Source organism: Protomyctophum parallelum (assembly GCF_964188405.1).
Source record: "Protomyctophum parallelum genome assembly, chromosome: 21".
NCBI lineage: Eukaryota > Metazoa > Chordata > Actinopteri > Myctophiformes > Myctophidae > Protomyctophum > Protomyctophum parallelum.
Genome location: NC_139713.1, coordinates 6,057,044 through 6,078,851, shown reverse-complemented (window position 1 = coordinate 6,078,851; position 21,808 = coordinate 6,057,044). Strand labels below are relative to the sequence as shown.

At 46.7% G+C, this 21,808-nt stretch overlaps 1 protein-coding gene across 1 annotated transcript in view; it reads left to right on the top strand.

The window, feature by feature from the left end:
- Nucleotides 1-353: 353 nt before the first annotated feature.
- Nucleotides 354-21,808, top strand: part of slc4a5b (solute carrier family 4 member 5b) — a gene marked incomplete at its 3' end in the record, with an annotated part of 61,670 nt that continues 40,215 nt past the window's right edge. The window contains exons 1-10 of the mRNA XM_083792972.1: nt 354-421; nt 1,327-1,487; nt 3,667-3,822; nt 5,282-5,356; nt 10,961-11,016; nt 13,159-13,316; nt 15,665-15,752; nt 17,652-17,806; nt 18,296-18,430; nt 20,629-20,803. Coding sequence (XP_083649098.1) covers nt 369-421; nt 1,327-1,487; nt 3,667-3,822; nt 5,282-5,356; nt 10,961-11,016; nt 13,159-13,316; nt 15,665-15,752; nt 17,652-17,806; nt 18,296-18,430; nt 20,629-20,803 — 1,212 coding nt within the window. The 5' untranslated portion in view covers nt 354-368. The remainder of the gene's footprint in view (nt 422-1,326; nt 1,488-3,666; nt 3,823-5,281; nt 5,357-10,960; nt 11,017-13,158; nt 13,317-15,664; nt 15,753-17,651; nt 17,807-18,295; nt 18,431-20,628; nt 20,804-21,808) is intronic.

Sequence of the window (21,808 nt, the reverse complement as noted above, 5' to 3'; positions counted from 1 at the left end):
TAATAGCTTCTGGCTGGTCTCCTTGTGTTCAATGTCCAAGCCTTCGTCAACGATCACAGGTTTAAACAGACATGTGGTGCCTCCCCTCAGTTCCACTGTCTCATCAGATCGGTGATCCAGTATTCTTCAGCGGTTGCTCCTTGCGCGTCCGCCCCCTCTACGCCAGAAAGCAAGCTGGCTATGCCAGCCTATACCATTGCTGTGTAAAGCATGGAAGCAGCGTATGCAGACAGTTGCCTATTCCTAATGTAATCTGACTAAACCAAAGTGGTGCGTGTTGTTTGTCGTCAGTCTCTCCGGCAGCAGAGCGTTTGCATCAGATTCTGGGGGAAGATGACGGCCGTCCGAAGCCCACCATCTTCACAGAGATGGACACCCTGCAACAGGACGGAGACGAACTGGAGTGGAAAGAGTCTGCCAGGTAAAGGGGGGGGGGGGGTCGTCCAATGATCCATGGGTCGGCGGTTCGAATCCCGGCTCCTCCTCCTGTCTACATGTCAAAGTGTCCTTGGGCAAGACACTGAACCCCAAATTCCTCCCGATGGTTGGTACCTTGCATGGTTTCCGCCGCAATCGGTGTATGAATGGGTGAATGTAATGCACAATCTATGTAAAGCGCCTTGGATAAAGGCGCTATATAAATGCACCATTGACCATTTAAAGACATACAGTACATACCGGTACTCGCATGCAAAACGGGTGATTGTGAGTCTTCATTAGATTCAGAATTAATGTCGGTTAATCATTAATTCCAGTTTGAGGACTCATTTGCCAATGCAATTTTCATTGGCCGTCACAAGATATGTGACGGCCAATGTTTGCAGCCTGCAAACATTGGAGATAATGGTGATAATGGTGTTCCAGCATATACAATAAGGTCAGACTGAAGAGGCCCTTTGTACATCAGTCAACTTTGAGGCTTAATCAGGATTTTGTCCAGGAGGACTATAGACTGAGCTGTGGACTTTGCTCTTGCCTTTATGTTTCCATGTTTGTAATTGTATTGTCTTTTCTGTTTTGTGTTATGTCAATGTGTGTATATGTGTTGCATACATAATGCCGCTGGGTCGCAAGACACATTTCAGTGCAAACTGACAGTAAAGTACTATATCTACACCATATCATATCATTCCGCTGGCTTCCAGTGAAAACTAAAGCTATAAACTACAGTTAACTTTCAATGGAAGCCAGTGACATGAAGACACAAAGCTATACAGGCTTTTTTATCTGCCTATATAACACAGCATAATAGTTGTATGTTTCCAGTCCCCCTGTAAGAACGCCGCCTCATCGGCGCACTTTGACGGTTCCTTGTCGTCCTTCCAGGTGGGTGAAGTTTGAGGAGAAGGTGGAGGAGGGAGGGGAGAGGTGGAGCAAACCTCACGTGGCCACGCTGACCCTCCATAGCCTGTTTGAACTCAGGACCTGTCTGCAGACCGGCAGCGTTCTGCTGGACCTGGAGGCCTACTCACTGCCGCAGATAGTAGGTGTGTGTCCACTATAGTGTTCTGTTACTCTATTAGGCAGCGTTCTCCTGGACCTGGAGGTCCACTATAGTGTTCTGTTACTCTATTAGGCAGCGTTCTGCTGGACCTGGAGGCCTACTCACTGCCGCAGATAGTAGGTGTTTGTCCACTATAGTGTTCTGTTACTCTATTAGGCAGCGTTCTCCTGGACCTGGAGGTCCACTATAGTGTTCTGTTACTCTATTAGGCAGCGGTCTCCTGGACCTGGAGGTCCACTATAGTGTTCTGTTACTCTATTAGGCAGCGTTCTGCTGGACCTGGAGGTCCACTATAGTGTTCTGTTACTCTATTAGGCAGCGTTCTCCTGGACCTGGAGGTCCACTATAGTGTTCTGTTACTCTATTAGGCAGCGGTCTCCTGGACCTGGAGGTCCACTATAGTGTTCTGTTACTCTATTAGGCAGCGTTCTGCTGGACCTGGAGGTCCACTATAGTGTTCTGTTACTCTATTAGGCAGCGTTCTCCTGGACCTGGAGGTCCACTATAGTGTTCTGTTACTCTATTAGGCAGCGGTCTGCTGGACCTGGAGGTCCACTATAGTGTTCTGTTACTCTATTAGGCAGCGTTCTGCTGGACCTGGAGGTCCACTATAGTGTTCTGTTACTCTATTAGGCAGCGTTCTCCTGGACCTGGAGGTCCACTATAGTGTTCTGTTACTCTATTAGGCAGCGTTCTCCTGGACCTGGAGGTCCACTATAGTGTTCTGTTACTCTATTAGGCAGCGTTCTCCTGGACCTGGAGGTCCACTATAGTGTTCTGTTACTCTATTAGGCAGCGTTCTCCTGGACCTGGAGGTCCACTATAGTGTTCTGTTACTCTATTAGGCAGCGTTCTGCTGGACCTGGAGGTCCACTATAGTGTTCTGTTACTCTATTAGGCAGCGGTCTGCTGGACCTGGAGGTCCACTATAGTGTTCTGTTACTCTATTAGGCAGCGTTCTGCTGGACCTGGAGGTCCACTATAGTGTTCTGTTACTCTATTAGGCAGCGTTCTGCTGGACCTGGAGGTCCACTATAGTGTTCTGTTACTCTATTAGGCAGCGTTCTGCTGGACCTGGAGGTCCACTATAGTGTTCTGTTACTCTATTAGGCAGCGTTCTGCTGGACCTGGAGGTCCACTATAGTGTTCTGTTACTCTATTAGGCAGCGTTCTCCTGGACCTGGAGGTCCACTATAGTGTTCTGTTACTCTATTAGGCAGCGTTCTCCTGGACCTGGAGGTCCACTATAGTGTTCTGTTACTCTATTAGGCAGCGTTCTCCTGGACCTGGAGGTCCACTATAGTGTTCTGTTACTCTATTAGGCAGCGGTCTGCTGGACCTGGAGGCCTACTCACTGCCGCAGATAGTAGGTGTGTGTCCACTATAGAGCGTCGCAGTCCCTCCCCCTTTCAGAACAACGAGTGGCCCAGGAAATGAATCGCAATGCATTTGTCCCATATAGGCATTTCGTGCTTTATTTATTTAAAGACCTTTTAAGCGTCGTACGAAGCCAACTCTTGTCGTGACAAATCATGACAACAAACACAATATTTTGGACCAAACAAATAATTACAAAGAAGAAAAACCACAAAAAAGGGTTGTATAACCTGCCGTTTTTTTCTACTTTCTAATTATTTGTTTGGCCCGAAATATTGTGTTTGTTGTCATGATTTGTCACGACAAGAGTTGGCTTTGTACGACGCTTAAAAGGTCTTTAAATAAATAAAGCACGAAATGCCTATGGGAGAAATGCATTGCGATTCATTTCCTGGGCCACTCGTTGTTCTGAAAGGGGGAGGGACTGCGACGCTCTATAGTGTTCTGTTACTCTATTAGGCAGCGGGGGTCCCCAGAGTTACTATAGGCGAGGGGAAACCGAACTGTTACGTGTGATAGTTTAATTTTTTAAAATTCTTGTTACTTGAATAATATGATATCCCTATTCTGGACACACACACACACACACACACACACACACACACACACACACACATACACACACATTTGCTGACAAGTATTGAGGGTTTAAGTGGTTATAATGCTAAACTAAACTACAAGCTCACAAGTTACACAATGCGATGCCTTCATGTGCAGCTTCAGTTTACGACGTGCTAAACCAAATGATGGTCTTCTCATTTGTTTGTCTGGCGTTTGACTCCCAGATGAGATCGTGGAGCGCCAGGCAGCCGACGGTCTGATTGGCCCAGAAGTGAAGGAGCAGATCAGGTTCGTGTTGCTACGGCGACACAATCACCAGACCAAGAAACGCATCCACCGCTCCATGGTGGACGTAGGAAAACCCTCCAACACTGCTGCTAGTGAGTAGAGAAACCCTTCCACTGTACCGCTCCCTGGCTGGTGGACATAGTGTAGGAAAACCCTCCAACACTGCTGCTAGTGAGTAGAGAAACCCTTCCACTGTACCGCTCCCTGGCTGGTGGACGTAGGAAAACCCTCCAACAAATTAAGCTTAAAACCAAGACTAAATATAACTGACAATTTCGTCGACAAATAAAAACTAGACTAAAATGTTAGGAAGGTGCTAGTGGACAAGAGATCCAGTATAAGTCATTTTACACTTTGGTTGCATGCTGAAAATAGCGTGTAGATCGGCTATTTTCAGCAAGTGTAAAAACACTCATTACGACGGCATCAAGGCCCGCCAAAATACATTTTAGTCGACTAAATCAACTGTAGATTTAGTCGACTAAAATCTTATGACGTTTAGTCGACTAAAACTAGACTGACACTAAGACATTCCAGGTGACTAAAATATGACAAAAACTAAATGAAGTTTCAGTCCAAAGACTATGACTAAAACTAAAATAGAAATTTGCTGCCAAAAACAACACTGGCACTACGTGCACGTAGAAGCCCTGGAGTAGACCCTCAAACTCGGCTTCTAGTGAGTGTGTGAGTGATGTGGAGAGAATGGACAGTAACCCTAATGCTCTGCTATTGCTATACATGTTATTTCTGTGTACACGTGTACAGTATACATGGCATGGTCCTCTATGTAGATTCACCTGTTCTATGAATTAATTCCTACTAATATATGAACTATATAAACCAAACGTATTCATGTTAAAGCTGCAATCCAGTGTATACTGATTTAACCCATTCTGACCTGAGATCAGATTCATACGAGGTTTCCGCCGGACACACACTGGTCTGATGAACCCATTCTGACCTGAGGTCAGATTCTAAAAATGTCAGTCGCTCTTCGATTTTTCAAAAATAGCAGACCTACAAGCTCGTATCGCGCCACTCGGTGGCGCGATATGAGCTTGTAGATCTGCTATTTTTAAATAGCTAAAGCATGACATGATGCTGACACCAAAATGGGTGCCCAGTCAGAATGGGTTAAATGCATCGTGTTGTGTTATTTTTTTATTTTGCTTACCAATCAGTATGATACTGTATATAGTAGGAGTTTGCAGCTTTAATGACTATATGGTTTGATTTGTCCTATAGTTTAACAAATGAATATTGTAATATTTTCTACCTCTTCCTTCCACTATACTTTCTGGATCAAATCGTCTCTCATGTCATTTCTCTGTCATTTCTCTGTCATTTCTCGCTGCCCTGCCCTGCCCTGCCGTGTGTGTGTGTGTGTGCGTGCGCGTGTGCGTGCGTGCGTGTGTGTGTGTGTGTGTGTGTGTGTGTGCGCGTGTGTGTGTGTGTGTGTGTGTGTGTGTGTGTGCGCGTGTGTGTGTGTGTGTGTGTGTGTGTGCGTGTGTGTGTGTGTGTGTGTGTGTGTGTGTGTGTGTGTGTCAGACCGTAGTCCTAGTAGTTCTGCCTCGGGGAGCCACCGCTCCACTGATGACCTCCGCTCTCCCCCTGGTCGCCTGCGTGAGTCATTGATTGATTGATTGATTGATTGATTGATTGGTGTCTTATATTGATCATGCGGTGGGTGAGTCTATAGAGCGTCGCAGTCCCCCCCCCTCGAGAGACCCGGAAAATAAATCCCCGTTCATTTTCCCCATAGACTTTTCAGAAAGTATTTATTTAACCCATTCTGACCTGAGATCAGATTCATACGAGGTTTCCACTGGACACACACTGGTCTGATTAACCCCATTCTGACCTGAGATCAGATTCAAAAAATGTCTATTACATCCTGACAGTTTCATTAATAACCCATTCTGACCTGAGATCAGATTCTAAAAGTGTCTTCGATTTTTCAATAATATCAGACCTACAAGCTTGTATCGCGCCACTCGGTGACGCGATATGAGCTTGTAGATCTGCTATTTTTCAATAGCTAAAGCATAACATGATGCCGACACCAAAATGGGTGCCCGGTCAGAATGGGTTAAAGACGTTTACGCCGCGGACAAAGCCAACTCTTGTCGTGACAAATCATGACAACAAACAAAGAAATTCGGGCCAAACAAAGAATTAGAAAGTAGAGAAAAAAAACGGCAGCTTACAACACTTTTTTTAGTTTGTTTTTCTTCTTTGTAATTATTTGTTTGGTCCAAAATATTGTGTGTGTGTGTTGTCATGATTTGTCACGACAAGAATTGGCTTCGTACGACGCTTAATAAAAGGTCTTTAAAACAGTTTCCGTGCCGGGAATGGATTACTCCAGGTTACTGTCGCTGCCAACCTCGCTAATCGCGACTTTTGTTTTATGTGTTTAATCCTCTTTATTGTAATAAATAAAAAGAAAATCCGTCTTCGTCGCGGAGAAAGATACTAGATGCATTAGCTTTGATGACGAAACCGGAAATCGTCACATGCTGTGGGCTGCTAGGGCTTCTGGGAAATTGAGGCCAATGGAAATGCATGGGGTGCAACGCCTCATTGAGAAGAGTCTTGTGTGCGTCTTCCGGGTGCACCAAGATGGTGGATGCTACGCTCGAATCATAACAAACCACGGGAGCTTTTTTTGCTGGATTTTCGTGGATTAAAAGCCCAAATAATTCAGCGTCTAAAGGTAATACAATAATCTCGGCAGTGAAGGGGGGTTGATTAAAATGCGGGTTAAGCGTGAAAAACAGTCAAACTGTTAAATAAATACGTTTTGAAATGCCTATGGGGAAAAATGAATGGAGAATCATTTCCTGGGCCACTCGTCGTTCTGAAAGGGGGAGGGACTGCGACGCTCTATACACACTAATACCTATAACTGCAGTGGCTCTCAGACGGTTTCATGTCAAGGACAAATTAAATAATTATTAACCCATTCTGACCTGAGATCAGATTCATACGAGGTTTCCGCCGGACACACACTGGTCTGATTAACCCCATTCTGACCTGAGATCAGATTCTAAAAAATTCATCGTCGTTCTTCGATTTTTCAAAAATAGCAGACCTACAAGCTCGTATCGCGCCACTCGGTGGCGCGATATGAGCTTGTAGATCTGCTATTTTTAAATAGCTAAAGCATGACATGATGCTAATACCAAAATGGGTGCCCGGTCAGAATGGGTTAAACAAGATGGAAATGCATGCATGCCCCATGGTATTACGTCTGTGTCCCTTTTATGCCCTTATATGGAGTTCTTTGTCAGGCATGTCCAAATATGGAATCTATATGCAGACGTCAGAATGATGTCATAACAGGCCAGCTCCATATATGGAGCCCTGCAGTCCAGAGCCCGGTCACGCACGGTCAGAGGCCTTTTGGGGCGGTTCTGGACAACCGTGGGTCCAATGAGTGTCTATTTCAAACACGTTGTTTTTTGACGGCAGCAACTAAACTGCCTGTCATAATTTCACCCCCCTCCCCCTCTAAGTATTGGACAGTATTAGGATGTTGATATTACTTTTTTTTATTCATCCTTTAACCCATTCTGACCGGGCACCCATTTTGGTGTCAGCATCATGTTATGCTTTATCTATTGAAAAATAGCAGATCTACAAGCTCATATCGCGCCACCGAGTGGCGCGATATGAGCTTGTAGGTCTGCTATTTTTGAAAAATCGAAGAGCGACTGACATTTTTAGAATCTGATCTCAGGTCAGAATGGGTTCATCAGACCAGTGTGTGTCCGGCGGAAACCTCGTATGAATCTGATCTCAGGTCAGAATGGGTTAAAAATGTTGACATATTATTGCTTATAGCAACTTTAACACTTTTTATGCCCCAGAGTTTTTTCAAAAATAAATGAGCCAGAGTGCCCAGCAGTTCAAGCTTCTTAGGGCCAATTCATACTCCTATTTTACCGCTGTTTCGGCGTTAGTAGTGCCGAAATGATTTTGGCTCGTCAGACATTTTCAGTAGCACCGAAGAGCCGACTCTAGGACAGTACCCCCCCCCCCCCCCCATCCCCGAACCTCAAATGACGTCACAATGTAGGTTCATTGTAGCCGAACCGACTTTTATCCGGCTCTGAAATAGGAGTATGAATCGACCCTTATAGCCCTACTGTATATAGTGTTCAAGTGGTGAAACCGATTTGATGCTATATTTATTCACTAAAAAAAGGACCCATCGTCCTCCAGGAGACCCCTTTGAGAACCACTGCACATGATCTCATGTTTTTCCTTTATTATGTCCACTATAATAATATGTGGATCAAAGCTACGATCATTATTTCTGTATATGACTTGGAAAACATGTTAATTTGTCCCTTGAATGTAGCTTTGGGGTGGCTTTGGGTGAATGTAGCTTTGGGGTGGCTTTGGGTGAATGTAGCTTTGGGGTGGCTTTAAGTGAATGTAGCTTTGGGGTGGCTTTGGGTGAATGTAGCTTTGGGGTGGCTTTGGGTGAATGTAGCTTTGGGGTGGCTTTAAGTGAATGTAGCTTTGGGGTGGCTTTGGGTGAATGTAGCTTTGGGGTGGCTTTGGGTGAATGTAGCTTTGGGGTGGCTTTGGGTGAATGTAGCTTTGGGGTGGCTTTGGGTGAATGTAGCTTTGGGGTGGCTTTGGGTGAATGTAGCTTTGGGGTGGCTTTGGGTGAATGTAGCTTTGGGGTGGCTTTGGGTGAATGTAGCTTTGGGGTGGCTTTGGGTGAATGTAGCTTTGGGGTGGCTTTGGGTGAATGTAGCTTTGGGGTGGCTTTGGGTGAATGTAGCTTTGGGGTGGCTTTGGGTGAATGTAGCTTTGGGGTGGCTTTGGGTGAATGTAGCTTTGGGGTGGCTTTGGGTGAATGTAGCTTTGGGGTGGCTTTGGGTGAATGTAGCTTTGGGGTGGCTTTGGGTGAATGTAGCTTTGGGGTGGCTTTGGGTGAATGTAGCTTTGGGGTGGCTTTGGGTGAATGTAGCTTTGGGGTGGCTTTGGGTGAATGTAGCTTTGGGGTGGCTTTGGGTGAATGTAGCTTTGGGGTGGCTTTGGGTGAATGTAGCTTTGGGGTGGCTTTGGGTGAATGTAGCTTTGGGGTGGCTTTGGGTGAATGTAGCTTTGGGGTGGCTTTGGGTGAATGTAGCTTTGGGGTGGCTTTGGGTGAATGTAGCTTTGGGGTGGCTTTGGGTGAATGTAGCTTTGGGGTGGCTTTGGGTGAATGTAGCTTTGGGGTGGCTTTGGGTGAATGTAGCTTTGGGGTGGCTTTGGGTGAATGTAGCTTTGGGGTGGCTTTGGGTGAATGTAGCTTTGGGGTGGCTTTGGGTGAATGTAGCTTTGGGGTGGCTTTGGGTGAATGTAGCTTTGGGGTGGCTTTGGGTGAATGTAGCTTTGGGGTGGCTTTGGGTGAATGTAGCTTTGGGGTGGCTTTGGGTGAATGTGTGGAATGAAATTAAGGGATTACCAAAGTATAATTGGTTCCTGTCTGGTATGTTCCTTTGTTCTCTATTCGATCTATTTGATTTAATTTCCACTAAATCTGCAATAATATTATAATCGTACGAGGAAACAGTTTGGCCACAGTGATCGTCTTAACGCAATTAATGCACACACACACACACACACACACACACACACACACACACACACACACACACACACACACACACACACACACACACACACACACACACACGTTGCAGTCTGACCAGACAGACATGAGCACTTTGTCCTTTTTCCCTGAAACATATAAAGTCCACATCCACGGCACAATAAGCAGGGATGGAAAGAGTATACTCACATTATTAAAGACGAAGTGCCATGATTTTTTTCCCCCACCCTAAAACATGATCATCGGGTCTTATTGTTATATAAGGAGGTATAACTTTTACAAAAAAGTGTACAGTATTTGTTAAAATGTTGTTTTTATGTGGGCACGCCCACCAGTTCATTAAGTATGCCCTGGTCTGCCTGGTGAGTGGTGATGGGTGGTGATCCACCTGAACTGAAGCCGCACCCACAGCTGTAGGGGGAGGGGTTAGGGGAGGGGCTGATAGTGTGATGTCACTATATTACTGTTTATTCCATTGGCCCGTTTGACTGTCAAGGGTTCAGCCTCCAGGAAGAAACCCTAAATACAGAGTTAATACACCGTTGCACATAAACAAAAACGACTCCAGGGTGTCTAATGAAGTACTGTCACCTCATAGACACATACAGTAGACTCCAGGGTGTCTAATGAAGTACTGTCACCTCATAGACACATACAGTAGACTCCAGGGTGTCTAATGAAGTACTGTCACCTCATAGACACATGCAAAACTGGAAAAATACAAAAATTGTGGCACTCCATCTTTAAGTAAAGGTGATTGGCTACTTCCAGCATGACAACAACTCAACATTTCAATAGCACCACTAAATCCTGTTGTTAATTAGACAGTTAATTGAGAGTTAAGTGTGTTGTGTGTAATGGGGTTAGTGTGTTATGTGTAATGGTGTTAGTGTGTTGTGTGTAATGGTGTTAGTGTGTTGTGTGTAATGGGGTTAGTGTGTTGTGTGTAATGGGGTTAGTGTGTTGTGTGTAATGGGGTTAGTGTGTTGTGTGTAATGGTGTTAGTGTGTTGTGTGTAATGGGGTTAGTGTGTTGTGTGTAATGGTGTTAGTGTGTTGTGTGTAATGGGGTTAGTGTGTTGTGTGTAATGGGGTTAGTGTGTTGTGTGTTAGTGTGTTGTGTGTAATGGGGTTAGTGTGTTGTGTGTAATGGGGTTAGTGTGTTGTGTGTAATGGGGTTAGTGTGTTGTGTGTAATGGTGTTAGTGTGTTGTGTGTAATGGGGTTAGTGTGTTGTGTGTAATGGTGTTAGTGTGTTGTGTGTAATGGGGTTAGTGTGTTGTGTGTAATGGGGTTAGTGTGTTGTGTGTTAGTGTGTTGTGTGTAATGGGGTTAGTGTGTTGTGTGTAATGGGGTTAGTGTGTTGTGTGTAATGGGGTTAGTGTGTTGTGTGTAATGGTGTTAGTGTGTTGTGTGTAATGGGGTTAGTGTGTTGTGTGTAATGGGGTTAGTGTGTTGTGTGTAATGGGGTTAGTGTGTTGTGTGTAATGGGGTTAGTGTGTTGTGTGTAATGGGGTTAGTGTGTTGTGTGTAATGGTGTTAGTGTGTTGTGTGTAATGGTGTTAGTGTGTTGTGTGTAATGGTGTTAGTGTCGTCTACCTTCTCTTTCTCGTAGATCACGCCCAAAGCCGAAGCATGAACGATGTTTCAGACACAACTAGTTCACAGCAGGTAACTCCCACATTCATTATTCTATAAATGTTTGTTTGTGTGGCTTTCGCCCTTATTTTATATTTTTAAATAGGGATAGATGGTAGGCTGACAGGAAATGGGGAGAGAGATGGGGGAGGGGGTTGGGAGGGAGGGGCTCAGAGTGCGTCCACTAAGGAAAGTAGGCTTTCTATTGACACAACCCGTCTTTTATTGTATTGGTGAGTAGGTCAAACGTTCGTAAGGTTTCCACTAAAGAGGAGAGGCTGGTCTGATTTCGATTTGAGATTTAAAACTGAAAGTCCCATAGCCTTCTACGAAGCGGAAGGTTATGGAACAGAGCTAAGCGTGCCTGGACCGCTGAGCCTGCACGGCCCAGGCCACACATTCATTAGTGTGTGTGTGTGTGTGTGTGTGTGTGTGTGTGTGTGTGTGTGTGTGTGTGCGCGCTCTGTGTGGCCTTTTCTAAGCTTGGGTTGTTTTTCCCTGCTTTAATGCTTTGCAGAACAAAGCATATTTCGGCTCCAATGTGAGTAATGTGCTTCCGTTTGTGACGGCTGCCAAGGTAGAGTTGTTGTTCACCGTTTTCCTCCATTAAGCTGTGTGTGTATGTGTGTGTGTGTGTGTGTGTGTGACTGTGTGTGTGTGCGTGTGTGTGTGTGTGTGTGTGTGTGTGTGTGTGCAAGCATTTAAAAAAATAAAATTGGACTTCAAAGCACCCTTAGCTGAGCAGACACTCTCTCGCTCTCTCTTCGAGTCTCTCTCACACACACACACACACACACACACACACACACACACTGCGCGCGCATGGGTCTAGTTTAATAATTAGACACACAGACTGGCATGACACCTGCAGCTGGGAAGTCCTCATGGGACCCTGACGAAGGAAGGCTTGACAGCCAAAACACGTTGGTCGTTATCTCTTTTTCATGCTCTTTGCCGAGCTGATGCCATTTTAAATAAAGTCCTTTTATACCTTGACTGCAACAGAGTGCCTCCTTGGATCTCCTTCTGTTTTTGCCACACTTGAAGCTGGCTTTGATCTGTCATCAAAAGGGATTTATAAATGTGTGCTGTCACCTCCACAGACACATGAACATGCCTCCATGGAGGGACATGAGAAATACCTGCCTATAGACTGCTAATCCACAGAGAGGTGCCCTATACCAGTGGTTCCCAAACAGGGGTCCTTCAGGGAGTTCCAGGGGGTCCCCAGCTAAATGATAGTTGAACCAAATGGACCCTTATGGGTCTGTAACTCTGAGAGTGTACAAATGGAACCAACTGGATCCATGTGACTAAATTTGACTGAGGGACTGCCATTGGATTTTTTTTTGTCATATGTCATATGAAAGCAGGGAATCATAGCTTCAAATTGACATGCCCAGGCCCACCAGTTTTGGAGATATGGCTTATAGAGTAATGTCTTGCAGAAAACAGCGATTTTGAGAAAACAGGCTTGAAAGGTTCACTTCTGTGGTCTCTAACATTACACCTATAGCTACATGTTAAAGCATTTATTTCATATTTACATGTCGATTTCAGCTCTGACACTTATTTCAGACATGCTCTAGTCTAGTATGTGACGAGTCTGCCTGTGCTATTAACTCATTTTGAGAAAAAAAAAAATTAAAATCAAAATCTCCTCTGGTGAAAAGCTGTAATTTGCGTGATGGCAGTCTCTCAGTCAAATTTAGTCACCTATTTGTATCACTCTCAGAGTTCAATTGTCTGTGGGCTAATAAGTGTCAACTTGGGGGTCCTTGACATGAAAAAGTGTGGGAAGCACTGCGCTATAACGCACTGGACCATGCAGGGCACACACAGAGGGAGAAACGGAGTGGTGGTTTATTCTCACAGGCTAAAACAGAGGGATGCTGCTGGCTGTAGAAGTGGACGATATTATATATTGACGACTTTTGCGATACTAATAATAATGCGCACGTTCATACTCTACCTCCATAACGATACCACAACGATCATGCACGGTCTCATTCCTTATCTTCTGTTTCTGTTCCTGTGTTGCCCTACTATAGCGTTCTGTTTCTGATCCTGTGTTGCCCTACTATAGCGTTCTGTTTCTGTTCCTGTGTTGCCCTACTATAGCGGTCTCATTCCTTATCTTCTGTTTCTGTTCCTGTGTTGCCCTATAAACTATAGCGGAAGAATAAGTTCATGAAGAAGATTCCTCGTGATGCCGAGGCGTCCAACGTCTTGGTCGGCGAGGTGGACTTCCTGGACAAACCGTTCGTCTCCTTCGTACGCTTGGCTCAGGCCACGACTCTAGGAGGCCTCACCGAGGTACCCGTTCCAACCAGGTCAGTCTCTGGGAGGCCTCACCGAGGTACCCGTTCCAACCAGGTCAGTCTCTGGGAGGCCTCACCGAGGTACCCGTTCCAACCAGGTCAGTCTCTGGGAGGCCTCACCGAGGTACCCGTTCCAACCAGGTCAGTCTCTGGGAGGCCTCACCGAGGTACCCGTTCCAACCAGGTCAGTCTCTGGGAGGCCTCACCGAGGTACCCGTTCCAACCAGGTCAGTCTCTGGGAGGCCTCACCGAGGTACCCGTTCCAACCAGGTCAGTCTCTGGGAGGCCTCACTGAGGTACCCGTTCCAACCAGGTCAGTCTCTGGGAGGCCTCACCGAGGTACCCGTTCCAACCAGGTCAGTCTCTGGGAGGCCTCACCGAGGTACCCGTTCCAACCAGGTCAGTCTCTGGGAGGCCTCACCGAGGTACCCGTTCCAACCAGGTCAGTCTCTGGGAGGCCTCACCGAGGTACCCGTTCCAACCAGGTCAGTCTCTGGGAGGCCTCACCGAGGTACCCGTTCCAACCAGGTCAGTCTCTGGGAGGCCTCACCGAGGTACCCGTTCCAACCAGGTCAGTCTCTGGGAGGCCTCACCGAGGTACCCGTTCCAACCAGGTCAGTCTCTGGGAGGCCTCACCGAGGTACCCGTTCCAACCAGGTCAGTCTCTGGGAGGCCTCACTGAGGTACCCGTTCCAACCAGGTCAGTCTCTGGGAGGCCTCACCGAGGTACCCGTTCCAACCAGGTCAGTCTCTGGGAGGCCTCACCGAGGTACCCGTTCCAACCAGGTCAGTCTCTGGGAGGCCTCACCGAGGTACCCGTTCCAACCAGGTCAGTCTCTGGGAGGCCTCACCGAGGTACCCGTTCCAACCAGGTCAGTCTCTGGGAGGCCTCACTGAGGTACCCGTTCCAACCAGGTCAGTCTCTGGGAGGCCTCACCGAGGTACCCGTTCCAACCAGGTCAGTCTCTAGATCTGAGATCAGATTCTAAAAATGTCAGTCGTTCTTCGATTTTTCAAAAATAGCAGACCTACAAGCTCGTAGCGCGCCACTCGGTGGCGCGCTATGAGCTTGTAGATCTGCTATTTTTCAATAGCTAAAGCATAACATGATGCTAATACCAAAATGGGTTCCCGTTCAGAATGGGCTAGGAGGCCTCACCGAGGTTCCCGTTCCAACCAGGTCAGTCTCTGGCGTGCGTGCGTGCGTATATTACTATATACACGCAATATACGCGCGTATAGCAATATACGAGCGTGCATATATACTACACTTGTGAGGTTTACATGACCCCACAAACTGAGAGCTCAGTGCCCTTGTGGTTAGAGTGTCCGCCCTGAGACTGGGAGGTTGGGGTTCAATCCCCGGCCGGGTCAACTACCAAAGACTGTAAAAATGGGAGCCAGTGCCTCCCTACTTGACACTCAGCATCAAGGGTTGGATTGGGGGGTAAGTCCCTGCGACATACTAGCGTCATGTACAGGGGATGTACTTGTATATCAAGCTGCCTCACTCTACAGAAACAGAAGATAGGCTCCTGCCCTATGGGCCTCATGGCTACAGAAACAGAAGATAGGCTCCTGCCCTATGGGCCTCATGGCTACAGAAACAGGAGATAGGCTCCTGCCCTATGGGCCTCATGGCTACAGAAACAGGAGATAGGCTCCTGCCCTATGGGCCTCATGGCTACAGAAACAGGAGATAGGCTCCTGCCCTATGGGCCTCATGGCTACAGAAACAGGAGATAGGCTCCTGCCCTATGGGCCTCATGGCTACAGAAACAGGAGATAGGCTCCTGCCCTATGGGCCTCATGGCTACAGAAACAGGAGATAGGCTCCTGCCCTATGGGCCTCATGGCTACAGAAACAGGAGATAGGCTCCTGCCCTATGGGCCTCATGGCTACAGAAACAGGAGATAGGCTCCTGCCCTATGGGCCTCATGGCTACAGAAACAGGAGATAGGCTCCTGCCCTATGGGCCTCATGGCTACAGAAACAGGAGATAGGCTCCTGCCCTATGGGCCTCATGGCTACAGAAACAGGAGATAGGCTCCTGCCCTATGGGCCTCATGGCTACAGAAACAGAAGATAGGCTCCTGCCCCTATGGGCCTCATGGCTACAGAAACAGAAGATAGGCTCCTGCCCTATGGGCCTCATGGCTCGGCAAGGCTACTTACTTACTTACAAACTGAGAAATAGACGTCCTGGTTAAGAAATGGTAGAAATGGCTGTCCTAAAATGTTGAGGTCCTCAACAAGTAGTAATATAACATAGAAGTGTGATTGATTGATTAATTTGTATTTATCGACAACAATGTACTGTATTTCATGACCTTATTTTTGTATGTGTGCGCACGTGTAGGTTCCTGTTTGTGTTGCTTGGCCCTCATGGTAAGACCAAGTCCTACAATGAGATTGGAAGAGCTATTGCTACACTCATGGTGGACGACGTAAGTTGCAACTTCACGTGTATATTAAGCATTATTCAAATACATACATAATTATAGTCCCCTTTAGTTGTGTCTTTAGTCTTTACTTTACTGAAGTATTTTAAAATAGCAGTACTTTATTTCTACTCAGTCATCTCAGAGGCAAATACTGTACTGTTTACTCTACTACTTATCATTTCTAAACTTTGCAAAACATGCATTATACTCAATTAATCCCTATACTTTTGTGTTTATACAATTTGAACTATAATGGGATTTTCTACATATCATTTATTTTATTTGGTACTTTAAGTACAGTTTGATGCCAATACTTTTACTCAAGAAGATTTTGCATACATGACGTTTTGTGGTATTACTAATAATTTTACTTAAGTAAAAACATGTGAGTACTTTGCCCACCACTGCCACTCGACCACCCCATTATGATCAACCAATCACAAACAATAACAGTATGCTACAGTGGCGTGCACAGACATCTTGAGCTAGAGGGGCAGGTGCTCAAGTGAAGAAAGGGCACCTTATGCGGCGCGTGGAACCGCCGGCTGCCTTATTATAGTGTGTGAGATTTATAGATTTTGGGCCATAAATAGGCTAATATAATTAGCAGCGTTTAATACAGAGTTGGTCGATGTCACCATGTGCCACATATACTGTACAAAACAAAAATTAAATAAACTGTAAAGTGGGCAAAGTGAGTACAGGTGCTATACAGCGCCGTGGTTCTCAACCTTTTCAGGCCGGGACCCCCAAAAGAATCACATTTGATTATACCGAGAAGCGCTCGGAATTGTAGGAGTTGAGGTATTATACATTTAGTTTGATACATTTTGTGAAAACAGCAGATCTACAAGCTCACAACGCCTCGCAGTGCGAGGCGTTGTGAGCGTTGTAGATCGGCTATTTTCACTTGAAATGAAAATGGTTGAGAATCGCTGCTATAGAGCCGTAAAAATCTTCTCTTATGGGGGGGTCCTTAATTGGCATCTAATTTCAAATGGGGGTCTTACTTACTTTACTTACGCCTATAGCCCAACTTTGGGCATATAGGCCACGAACAAGAGCTCTCCAGACATCACGGTCCTGGGCCATCTTCTCCAGCTGTCCCCATGTGTGGCCAGATCTCTTCACATCTGCATCCAGGTCACGGCGCCAGGTGTTTGGTGGTCTGCCTCGCTTCCTTCTCCCTTGTGGGTTCCAGAACAGGGCATATCGTGTGATGCTAGATGCAGGCTTCCTTCTCCCTTGTGGGTTCCAGAACAGGGCATATCGTGTGATGCTAGATGCAGGCTTCCTTCTCCCTTGTGGGTTCCAGAACAGGGCATATCGTGTGATGCTAGATGCAGGCTTCCTTCTCCCTTGTGGGTTCCAGAACAGGGCATATCGTGTGATGCTAGATGCAGGCTTCCTTCTCCCTTGTGGGTTCCAGAACAGGGCATATCGTGTGATGCTAGATGCAGGCTTCCTTCTCCCTTGTGGGTTCCAGAACAGGGCATATCGTGTGATGCTAGATGCAGGCTTCCTTCTCCCTTGTGGGTTCCAGAACAGGGCATATCGTGTGATGCTAGATGCAGGCTTCCTTCTCCCTTGTGGGTTCCAGAACAGGGCATATCGTGTGATGCTAGATGCAGGCTTCCTTCTCCCTTGTGGGTTCCAGAACAGGGCATATCTGGTGATGCTTATAGATGCAGGCTTGCGTAGAGTGTGGCCGATCCACAGCCAGCGCCTTAGGATGATTTCTTCCTCCACCGGGTGTTTGTTTGTTCGCTGCCACAGTTCCCGGTTACTGATTTGATTTGGCCAGCGTAAATGGGGGTCTCAGCGGGCTATAATGAGGGTCAATTTGGGGGTCCTTGACATGAAAAGGTTTGAGAGCCACTGCTTTTCACCCCCCCCATGCAGTTGTTCAGCGACGTGGCCTACAAGGCCAGGGACCGCGAGGATCTGATCGCGGGCGTGGACGAGTTCCTCAACGAGGTGATCGTGCTTCCTCCTGGGGAGTGGGACCCCAAGATACGCATCGAACCTCCCAAGAAGATCCCGTCTGCAGAAATGAGGTGTGTTTGTTTATATTATAACGATTGAAACCCTTTATTATTGTCGCTGTCGAGTGGAAACCTTGTATATTTCCTATACCTAAACTGTTCCTTTTTTTTGGTGAAAATAGCCGATATACTGCTGCAGTTCCACGCAGGGGTCCTCACCATGCTGGCTTGTGGTGCATGGACATTTTTGTTAAAATTAAAATTTTGCCACGGACATCCACAATGAGTGACAATAACATGTACCAGAAACACATAAACAGCTAGCCCCCGAATGACCCTCTGAGAGTGTACAAATTTAACCAGATTTGGAACCATTTGGTTCCAATTGTATACTCTCAGAGCTAAGGAGGTCCTTTTGAGAACCACTAGTGCTAGTTGGACTCCTACTGTGCCACAGTGTCAGTGGCATACATATTATTCTGAAGAAAACCTGGAGACTGTGTAAAAAAAAAATCTAATATTTGCCACGGACACATCTGTCCTCCTCCTCCGTCCCCACAGGAAGTCTGTGATGAACCTGAACGAGTTGGATCAGATGAACGGCTCGGCTGGGGGAGCAGGAGGAGGAGGGGCAGGAGAGGACGAGGAGATGCCAGTCCAACATGAGCTGGGAGAGGAGCTGGCCTTCACTGGGAGGTAAGAGGGGAGCTGGCCTTCACTGGGAGGTAGGAGAGGAGCTGGCCTTCACTGGGAGGTAGGAGAGGAGTTCACTGGGAGGTAGGAGAGGAGTTCACTGGGAGGTAGGAGAGGAGCTGGCCTTCACTGGGAGGTAGGAGAGGAGTTCACTGGGAGGTAGGAGAGGAGCTCACTGGGAGGTAGGAGAGGAGTTCACTGGGAGGTAGGAGGGGAGTTCACTGGGAGGTAGGAGAGGAGTTCACTGGGAGGTAGGAGAGGAGCTGGCCTTCACTGGGAGGTAGGAGAGGAGTTCACTGGGAGGTAGGAGAGGAGTTCACTGGGAGGTAGGAGAGGAGCTGGCCTTCACTGGGAGGTAGGAGAGGAGTTCACTGGGAGGTAGGAGAGGAGCTCACTGGGAGGTAGGAGAGGAGTTCACTGGGAGGTAGGAGGGGAGTTCACTGGGAGGTAGGAGAGGAGTTCACTGGGAGGTAGGAGAGGAGTTCACTGGGAGGTAGGAGAGGAGTTCACTGGGAGGTAGGAGGGGAGTTCACTTGGAGGTAGGAGAGGAGTTCACTGGGAGGTAGAAGAGGAGTTCACTGGGAGGTAGGAGAGGAGTTCACTGGGAGGTAGGAGAGGAGTTCACTGGGAGGTAGGAGAGGAGTTCACTGGGAGGTAGGAGGGGAGTTCACTGGGAGGTAGGAGAGGAGTTCACTGGGAGGTAGGAGAGGAGTTCACTGGGAGGTAGGAGAGGAGTTCACTGGGAGGTAGGAGAGGAGTTCACTGGGAGGTAGGAGGGGAGTTCACTGGGAGGTAGGAGAGGAGTTCACTGGGAGGTAGGAGAGGAGTTCACTGGGAGGTAGGAGAGGAGTTCACTGGGAGGTAGGAGAGGAGTTCACTGGGAGGTAGGAGAGGAGTTCACTGGGAGGTAGGAGAGGAGTTCACTGGGAGGTAGGAGAGGAGTTCACTGGGAGGTAGGAGAGGAGTTCACTGGGAGGTAGGAGAGGAGTTCACTGGGAGGTAGGAGAGGAGTTCACTGGGAGGTAGGAGAGGAGCAGGAGTTCACTGGGAGGTAGGAGAGGAGCTGGAGTTCACTGGGAGGTAGGAGAGGAGTTCACTGGGAGGTAGGAGAGGAGCTGGAGTTAGTCGTTTAATACAATCAGATAGGACATTTCTGTTTGGATGTATGGGCTGTCAATGGGAAAGTGCTGCTAGTTACCACCCAATATGGCCATGTGTGCATATACGTGTCAATTGGTGTGGTCACTGTGGATTGTTAAAAGCCAATGGGCGAATAATTCAAGCTTTTCATACAGCTTAATATAATCGTTTAATACAATCAGATGGGAAATTGCAGCTAGTTAGCTTAATGGCAAGATGGCAGCGTATGCATAATGGTCATTATTGGTGTGGGCACTGTGGATTGTTAAAAGCCAATGGGCGACCTACTTCAACTTCAGTGGGCGGGGTGTCTCCTGGGGTGTTCGGGCAAGGAGGCACACGCACGATCAGCGCCTGTTTCCCTGTTTCAAAGTATTGTCTTTGTTATTTGAGTGAGTCATAATTGAATTTGATGAAAACAAAAACCTCGACAAAGAATTCAAGACTTCACGGTGATGGTCTATGGTTACAGTATAATGCAATTCTGCAGGGGTCTATGGTTACAGTATAATGCAGTGTGCTGTTGACAGGTTCTGCGGGGGTCTATGGTTACAGTATAATGTAGTTCTGCGGGGGTCTATGGTTACAGTATAATGCAGTGTGCTGTTGACAGGTTCTGCGGGGGTCTATGGTTACAGTATAATGCAGTGTGGCTGTTGACAGGTTCTGCGGGGGTCTATGGTTACAGTATAATGCAGTGTAGCTGTTGACAGGTTCTGCGGGGGTCTATGGTTACAGTATAATGCAGTGTAGCTGTTGACAGGTTCTGCGGGGGTCTATGGTTACAGTATAATGCAGTGTGCTGTTGACAGGTTCTGCGGGGGTCTATGGTTACAGTATAATGCAGTGTGCTGTTGACAGGTTCTGTGGGGGTCTATGGTTACAGTATAATGCAATGTGGCTGTTGACAGGTTCTGCGGGGGTCTATGGTTACAGTATAATGCAGTGTGGCTGTTGACAGGTTCTGCGGGGGTCTATGGTTACAGTATAATGCAGTGTGCTGTTGACAGGTTCTCTGGGGGGGTCTATGGTTACAGTATAATGCAGTGTGCTGTTGACAGGTTCTGCGGGGGTCTATGGTTGGACATCAAGCGGAAGGCGCCCTGGTTCTGCAGTGATCTCTATGGAGGTCTACACATCCAGTGTATCTCCACGGTGCTCTTCATCTACCTGGGCTGCATCACCAACGCCATCACCTTCGGCGGTCTGTTGGGAGACGCCACCGACAATTACCAGGTAGCACTTTTCATTTCATCTTTCATATTTACATAATTTAACCCATTCTGACCTGAGATCAGATTCATACGAGGTTTCCACTGGACACACACTGGTCTGATTAACCCATTCTGACCTGAGATCAGATTCTAAAAATGTCAGTCGTTCTTCGATAATAAAAAAAAATAGCAGACCTACAAGCCTATGAGCTTGTAGATCTGCTATTTTTCAATAGCTAAAGCATAACATGATGCTAACACCAAAATGGGTGCCCGTTCAGAATGGGTTAAGAAACGGCATGAGAACAACAAAAATAAAAATCTGTTGACAACAATCAATTCAAACAGTCACAATCAAGAGCAGTTTAAAAACGAGAAACACAAAGGGAAAAAAGAAGACAAAATAGCAGCAGTTGAAAATGTACGATCTCCTATAGGAAAGGGTAAAAAACATTGTGTGTAGAGGTGAGTTTTTATAAGTGACTTAAACACAGGCACAGATGGTGCTAACCAGTGGCGCCTTACAGTATATATGTTTCAATCGTTTCAATTGAAACGGGCCTCAAGCCACCAGGGGCCTCCTGGGCCCCCCCCCTTTTTTATAAATAAATTGTAGTAGTAGTAGTAGTAGTAATTGTAATTGTTCCCACTTCCCAGTGTGTGCACTAGCAGCGCTGACAGTTGCGATTGCATCATTGTATAGCCTATGCTGCCTTCCAGTTATACCTTAAAGTAAAACATTGTTTAATCAAGCAAGCTGCTTTTGGGTATTTTCTACTTGGCTGTGTATGCTGTACATGCTTTGAAGTCTGATAATACACACTGAAAAAAATATATACTGGTATATATATTTTTGTAATAATTATTCATTATTCAAATTATGACGTCATGAACGGGGCCTCTCGATCCTTAAAGGACAACTTTAGTTTTTTTCAACCAAGGTTCATGTTTTAGGTTGTTATTAGAGAAACTAAAAGATGAGTGTTACATTTCTTTAATTTGCTGCTTTCTTTTGTTTTAGGGGTTT